Raw genomic sequence first — 8,178 nt, 5'->3', positions numbered from 1 at the left:
AAAATGGTGGCCTGTCTGGGCCTGTATCATTTATTTTTATTCAGTTTGCTAATTTTCAAGTTGCGGGGGAAAAAAAATCCAAAATTTAATTACTGGTTAAACCATATACTTGAAAAGGTAGTATTTTGACATGTTACAAAAGTGTTCATAGTAATGTGGTTTTGAAATATGTTGTGGCAAAGTAAATAAAATGCAAAATTGTTTAATTGTTTTGTTACTTCTGAAAAAGGTTTTTGTTTTATCTTCTCAGAAGTTTACATTTCAAGTTAAATTTTTTTTATATATGTAGTGTAAAAGCAAATAAACAGAAAAAAACAGAAAAACAAACTGAGAAATAAACACCCAATGTAACATATATGTAACATTAAAAAATTATCATAAACGCCCAGTGTCATATAGATTTCAGATTACAGATCTTTCACAAAGAGGTGTTGTATTTAAAAAACAACCCATTTGGTCTGTTTTATATGCCCCATAATTTTCCTACAAAGAGAAATTAATCCAGACTCTTATGGGTTAAGCAAGGGCTGGTTTTAAAGCATAATATTACTTTTTGAATTGTATTTTCTTGATGAAACTGCCAGAAAAACATTGCACTAATTTTTGGTTATATTCTTAAACTTGACTGACTTGTTTTATTGAGAAAAGAAAACAAAGACGTCTCTTTCAAATATAGTGGATTTTATTAGCATGGTTATACTGTACAGTCAGTAATGTTCTCATTTGATATTGAGGATTAGAATGGACACGACACACATACACAGAGTAAGTCTCTGTACAATTGTCTTGTTGAACGGCTAATTGAACTTCGCTGAGTCTAGGGAGAGCACATGTCAACAAGACCATATTCATATGTTAAGAGCATTTCACATAGACGTGTACTTGCACAGACATAATGATCTGATGTGTTATTTGAATGTTCTGCAGTATTTTCACTATCCTGACGATGGCTATGGGTTTTTTTCAAGCAAGTTGCAGATCTTGATGATGTAGAAGATTTCAATTTTATGAGATCTGGTTGCCGTAATAGTTAACAGGATGGCACATGGACATAACTGGATTAACACAGTTACTGGCATCACCACACCAAATGGTCCTCATATCTGTGAATAAACAGAAATAAATCCTTATTATTAAACACAAATCTTTTTACACGATAAACAGTGTTCATCAGTCACACATTGTGTTGAGTGGAACGCTATGACTGATTATATTATTGCCATAAAATAATAAATTACGAGCTTCCTAAAGTCCGTTTATAAATCTTACCTTGTCTGGGGGTGAGACTCTGTTTCACCAATCAGAAGGTCTGAAATTAAGGTGTCAGCACTAGACCTTTTGCCATACCTGTCAAACAGAACAAAGAAGCAAAACTCACACCAGTGTAAGAATTATACACTAATTATAAGTGGAGTCGACTTTTGCAAAATAATTCTGAAAAAGAAAATTTCCTCAATATTGTTGCCCCATCCAACATTTGACATCAGCCTGCTTAAATATTTAGTAACTGAACTTCAGTGTTCAGAGTAAGGAGTACTCTAACTGGCTTATTTAATGTAACTTTTGTAGCTATTGAAACTTTGAAACTTTGCTGAAAATCACGGAAATCCAGATTTCAGGTTTCACTTGTTTCTCACAACTTCAAGACGAATGCACTTTTCAATTTCCAGCTCACTTGTGATATATGTTCTCCCCCTTTTCTAGACCAAAGTCTAAAAAAAAGTTTGTTATTAGGATGCATTTTTGATTGTAGCAGTTCCTTAGAATTACTGGTTGTACTTAACTCGCTGTCAAAAGAAATGTAAAGAAACAGACCATATTTCGCCTCGAAAATAATTAAAGAAGGGCATTAATAAATGATTTTTTTGTAAGTAGAAAACCACATCCCGCTGTTTTAAATCAACAAAGAATCACATTCAGTGCGCCTCGGTTAATTAGAGAGTCAGCGGGGTTTTATCAGTGGATTAAAACGGTGCTTTTGAAAAGAAAGAAACGGGACTGTTATAGTTTCCCAGCCCTAGCTGCTTCAATGTGGAAGGACTGATAGTGTTTTAAACCACTAAATCTGCAGAAATAGATCAACTTTAGTCGATAATAAAATTAAAGTAAAGGGTGTTTTGAGATTTTGAGAACAGAGAAAAACAGACATGAGAGACAGAAACAACTTGTAAAAGAATTAGTGAACATTTGTGTTCAGTTCTTTTGATGAGTAGGCTAAACTAGCCTATTTACAATGAGCTCACCTCTGCCGTGTTATGAGGTTGATGTAGTGTCTTAGTGCAGAATAATACTTGGCGAGCTCCTCCGCAGGTGCGTCCTCTCCAGGGTTGTCGGGTTTTGTCGGATACCCTTCTGTTAGAGTTCCCAAGCAGGCGAACAAGAGGAAGGCGCATGCTGCCCAGCCGATCCACATTTTCATGTTTGGATGCATCTGAGGGAAAACAAAACAAAAACAGTTGTTATAAAAGGTAATCTGTTCGTAAAACTCATAGCCCTAAAACAAATCTTAACACACACGGAGGACGTTTGTGCTGGAATGTGCTATGCATAAAATAAAAAATAAAAAACATAGGTTTTCTGTCATCATAAAACTTTAAGTTTTGTATCTAATAATGCTAATAGAGATATTTAATGATACCAGCACAATGAATTACCTTCTAAAAATGATAAAACTTAAAATCAAATGAAGCTTTAAAAGTTTCAAAATGTGAAATTCGAATAAAAAAGTGTTATACTTACAATCCCTTGTATGAGGTCTTGATTGCACTTCTTGCTCGGTGGGTGTTGACTTCTCCGATTTTCTGCACTCTGAGTCGTGCGTCTCCTGGTTTTATACCTGTACAGCTCGTGCCGTAAAGGGCAGAGCCCACGCGCAATTGCGCGCGACGAACCCGCGTCACGGATTAAATCCTTTCATCAGTGCTTTAAAACGCGCTTGTTTGGTCCTCATTTGAATGAATGTGTGGGAGGTTATATAGGGACGCTATTTTGCATTAAACTAGAGGAACTAAGAGTCATGATCTGAAAATGTAAATTCTGTCCACCTGTTGCACCTTTTAAACTTAAGTTGTTCTGATAAAATATCCAATCTGCTGTTCCTGATAAGCAAAGTGTCACCAGATTGCTTAATGAACTCGTTTTATGATTGTCATGATTTTCATTTGTCCATGTCCATTGTTTTCATAAAATAGACAACTGTCAACATACAATATAAATTATCAGTTTATAAAATGAATGTGGATAGGTTAACTTGGAAGAATTTGATGAAAAAATTGTCCTGCTCGTATTAAAATCCCTAAAGATTTCTGAGTGCAGACTTCCTATTTTTCATTTTTGAGACATTGTTGGAGGAGATGCAATTGTGGTATTACTGGAGTATTTTTCTCAGATGTAAAATCTGAAAAGCGGGAGTAAGGAAGTAATTTTTTCCCTATTTGATTCCCTCAGCAAAATCATGCAGTAAAATAGACACCACTAAAAAACTATGCATATACAATGATGTTTCTTTCTGGAGTCTGATGAAATGAATGATAAAAAGCTCCTTGAAATGGAGAGGAAATGGAAAGCATTTGAATGATTCAGGCATGACATGAAACTGGGTAAAAATGCATTGGTTTTGCCAGAGCTGCAAAAAAACATGTACATTGTGCTCAAACCATAAGATAAAAGAGTTAGGGCTGCATGAGAATTAAGAGACTTTGGAGATTGAAAAATGATTTAATGTGTGTGTGTGTGTGTGTGTGTGTGTGTGTGTGTGTGTGTGTGTGTGTGTGTGCGTATTATGTAGTGTACTTAGATACTTTGTCAGTAGAACCACAGTATCCAGTCATTCCTGACAGCTGCAGTGCCACAACATGGCTTTGCAGTTTTATATTTTCACTGTCACCTGTTTCTGTTTATCTGAGAACATCGGAATAAGCTGTACTCATCACAGTAAGAACCACAATCCTTCACTTCTTCAAAGGCAAACTGTCTTCACAAAAATGACAATAATGATAATATGTTCTTGGTGTTATTGAATGAGGCTGTGTTGTGACAAGGAAAATGCGGTGGGGCCGTCCTTTGTTGTCAACAACTGCAGATAATTACATGCAAAATCAATTTTTTTAGTTGTTGTTACATGGGGAAGTTTTTCCTATCCCTTTCGCTATCTTGGTCTTTTTCGAACTGTGATTGCCAATCTGTGTTTAATACTGAGACGATAGAGCTCTGAAAGGAAGCACCTCAAGAATTCCTCTCCAGAATTCACCAATTCATCTCCATTTATTACTGCACATCTGCTTCCTCTCATACAGACTTCCGTTACTTTTACTAACACTTGCAGGGTGCTGTTTATGTCTCTTTTTTCACTATATTACATATAAGAAAACAAGTCAAGAAAAAGTACATTTCTTACCCAAAAATATGTCATATTAGGTTCTTCCTTGTATTAAAACATATTTCACCTATGTTTCCTGCCCTTTAAAAAAACAAAAATACAGTATGCTTTGAAAACATAATAGTGTAGAATATTGATAACACTATAAAATGCTCTGCCTGCCTTATTATTTTGAGGTAACTGCATGATAATAGCCTGAAACATGCATATTGAGTTTGCGGTTTAAATCTTAAAAGTAGAATTTAAATGACCACATTATGTCAGAACAAATTTCCTAGAAAATAAAGCGCCTGTGATTACTGTGTTTCATAAGCTTATTCAACCATAGAAAAAAAAAATTATTCTTTAACTAAAATGATAAGCGTGTGTGTGTGTACATTTCAAGAAGCAATTTTTTCAAGAAAATAAAGGACAAAAGTAAACCACAGAAATAGTGGTGCTGTGGTGCCATCTGTCACCTCCAGTTCTTTGCCTTCAGGCTTGTGCAAAGCCAGAGGGTCAGAGTCACAGGTCAGACACAAAGGTGAGATATATCTTTAATGAAACCCCCTGCGTCTCTGTCTGACCCATAAAATCATGTCTTTGAGCTGCCAATCCAATAATGTCTGTCAAGAAAGCAGGTAAACTGGGAACATGATGCTTTTCCATCACCTGTTCATTCCTATACATAAACATTAGTGTATATACAAGCCTGTTAAAATGTTAATTTGAATCTTCACCAGCATCACAGCCAAAAATTCCCATTTCCAATAGAATTTCAGTGGTGTTATAGACCCTTGTCGGGATAGATGCCTGACACATAGGCTACTGTATGCAAAAAAGGCTGTGAGGGATAGATTTACAGTATTTACAGTGGCTTGCATTGTAAGATTATGTTAGGTTAAAGATTATGTAATTTTCATCAACACACAACTTTTTAATGTATCATGTACAATATAATGTATGTACAATGAACTGAGCACACATGATTTGATCACACTGTACTTCAATCCCTAACAGACTCATTTTCATTCTTGTAAAAATTCAATATAGCACTACTCTGACTAAAGTCTATATTTATGGGGATTTATCAATGACTCTTTAATGGAACAAAGACATGCCAGTAGGTGGCGACAAGTTACTGTTTTTATGTTATTTACTCGTTTATTCAGCCGATTTGTTCAAAGGAGCTGAACCATTCAGGTGTTTTTATGAGTGAGTCATTGAATCATTCATCTAACTGAGGCATTCAAAATCCTGAATCATTCAAGAAGGAAATGTCATTGCTGCTGGGTGTTGTAGTGGTTTTGTTGTGGCTTTGTTTGTAAGTATTTTTGTTTCACAGAGAAAGACAAAGTGACTCAAAATATTCTATTTGAAATTTAAGTTAGTTGATTTTAACTCAGTTTTAATAGATTTTAAACCATTGTAAGACACACACACGTATGCAATGGCCCTGCAAAGGCTGGTGGTCTGAAAAAAGGTTGTATTCATTCGTAAAAAATTTATGACTCACTATGTGCAATTATTGTTTCTTCTTCTGCTCATTGTATAGACTACTTAAACATGTTGCATAAAAGCCTTTATGTTAAAGAAAAGAGCTAAAAGCTGAATAAGAGACCTGAGATAAGACAGTCAAACTAATTTCACTCCACTCAAACACCAATTGTCTCTTTTCTCACTTTTTCCACCTCTCCCTTTCTTTCTCCTTATCTTTTTCTCAGAGTGGTTTTACAATGTCTATAAAAACATGGAACTTCACTGTTTTGTAACATTCTTTTGTTTTTCTGAAACAGTCTGTTTCTACTCTCTCATCATAACTGTTATTAGGCTCTGTTCATTCCTGCACTTGAATCATGGAAGTCGACAAATACAGATTACTCACTGAGCCAATGGGGCCTCCATAAGAGGACACCTAAAAACAAGCTACAGCCAATGTAAAATTTACGTACTGTAGTTTAGACAGACAGACAGTGCCAGAGACTATTGCAGTGTGAAATTAATGAAGAACTGAACAGTGCTTTGTTATTTCTTTATCAGTTTATTAGATTCAGGGTTCATTCTTGTAAATCTCACATTTTCACTTTTTACATCTCTGGTATAATTGTTTGTAATTCATATTTTACATTCATAAGTTTTTTAAAATTGTGAGGGATCATTAAAGTTGTGTTTCATTTTTTTGGGGGGGTGCAGGCCTTATGAAGCTATTTGACGAAGCAGATATTCACAATTATATTTTACAGAATGAATGACTGAATTCACAGATTATCCTTTTCAAATGTTTGCATAGCCTTACTTTTGTGTAAAATTAGTTATCTCTGTTTCAAGCTTATTCAAGCTAAGAAAAACAATATTTGACTAAAATGATAAGCGTGTGTATGTGTGTAGCTTTCGAGAAGCAATCTTTTAAGAAGCAATATTTTGCAGATTCTTCAGGAATTATGCTTATTTATAAAATTTATTAATACAAATACATCTCTCAATTGTGACCAGAGGAGGCCTTGTTGCCCCGGGTCCTTGCGGACCATAATCTGTTGGTGGCGGTCGGTCTTCAAAATGCCGTCATGATTCTGAGGGTGTTTGAGAGTGTGTGGATGCAGTATGAGGGCAAATCGGAGTGTTTTGATGCACAAACGACAGAGATCATCTTTTATTACTGTCAAGCGAACCCTTATTGATTTTGCACAGCTGCGTGATTCCACACTCGCTTTTGTTTCCCCCTTCACACTCATGTGCTCGGCTTGAATAAATAACGCTTCCAGTCCCACAGTCTTCATCTCTGCTCCCTCACTCCTCCTCTTCCTTTTTCAATCCTTCAAAGCACCACTGAGCAGAATAAAGGATTGGAGAGGAGCAGAAGCACCTCGAGCCACGGCCACAACGTCGATTTTCAAGCTTTTTAACAAAGAAATTGAAAAAGCAATTGTCTTGACGCACTTTTAGGTCTCACTGCTTTGATTCAAGGTAATTGATGTTGTTCTTTTCAACATCACACAACATAGACTCTAACAATTGTGCAGCAATCTGTCAGGCTTATGGGAGACGGAGAAGAGGCGACACTTTTCGAGGCTTCAATGCAATTCGGTGTAATACAAACAGACTATTAATAAAGTCTGAACAGAATCAAGAAGCGCCTATGATTCATAGTTTGCTGGACAGTTCCTGACTTCGTAAAGCAAGTTTGCAGTTTGAGTAAAATACAGTATCTTATCACAGTTTTTAAATGTATGTTATTGATTGACAGCTGCTTCATGTGACGAATCTGAGCTATAAGCTAACGTAAGGGGTGAATATTTTCCAGGTCTATTTCTACTCTTTTCTGTTCCTCCCCAAACGCCTGTAAGTCATGCCACCATGGTGCCTCCGATAGCAGTACATCAGTTGCTCTAAAGACCTCAGAAAGGTTTCCATGGCAAGGAGATTAGACTTGTAAGGAGGCATATTTTGAAGTTTTCCATTTTTCCTTGCATGTTTTAATGGTTTCCACTGGTGGAGAATTTGTGAAGTGATTTCATTGCATCTTGTCTTTAGATTAAGGTCATTGGGAGGACATAATTAATACAGCTTATTGAAGGTATTATGACAACAAACGATCTGTGAAGTTAGGCATCAGGGTTGATATCAACACACACACACACACACACATGCACCATCATCAAACACTCACACTAAACTGATATGTCACCTTTCAGGTCAGACATCATCCCTTCCGCTAGCTTACTCCGGTGTTCTCTTTGGACACAGGTGTGTGTTTGTAGATTGTTTGCATGTTTAAGACTTCCCGTGGACACCTGCTTGGGTCAAAAAGGAGACGAAGTGTG

The 8,178-nt window shown here is 36.1% G+C and overlaps 1 protein-coding gene across 1 annotated transcript; it reads right to left on the bottom strand.

The window, feature by feature from the left end:
* Nucleotides 1-670: 670 nt before the first annotated feature.
* On the bottom strand, nt 671-2,875 carry npy (neuropeptide Y). Its single transcript, XM_059555256.1, has 4 exons — nt 2,740-2,875; nt 2,244-2,431; nt 1,270-1,347; nt 671-1,103 (listed from the first exon to the last, which is right to left on the bottom strand). The coding sequence occupies exons 2-4, from the start codon at nt 2,429-2,431 to the stop codon at nt 1,079-1,081; spliced, it is 291 nt and encodes a 96-aa protein (XP_059411239.1). The 5' UTR covers nt 2,740-2,875; the 3' UTR covers nt 671-1,078.
* Between the last annotated feature and the right edge of the window lie 5,303 nt (nt 2,876-8,178).

This window comes from Carassius carassius, chromosome 8 (assembly GCF_963082965.1).
Source record: "Carassius carassius chromosome 8, fCarCar2.1, whole genome shotgun sequence".
Classification (NCBI taxonomy): domain Eukaryota; kingdom Metazoa; phylum Chordata; class Actinopteri; order Cypriniformes; family Cyprinidae; genus Carassius; species Carassius carassius.
Note: the sequence above shows the minus strand (reverse complement) of the source record. Positions and strands in the feature narration are given on the sequence as shown.

Excerpts from the sequence above, each read along its gene's own strand:
- npy (XM_059555256.1), bottom strand. The coding sequence starts at position 2,431 with ATGCATCCAAACATGAAAATGTGGATCGGCTGGGCAGCATGCGCCTTC. Across the intron at positions 1,348-2,243 it reads AACCTCATAACACGGCAGAG|GTATGGCAAAAGGTCTAGTG; the intron begins GTGAGCTCATTG and ends TCTGTTTGACAG. Across the intron at positions 1,104-1,269 it reads GAGTCTCACCCCCAGACAAG|ATATGAGGACCATTTGGTGT; the intron begins GTAAGATTTATA and ends GTTTATTCACAG.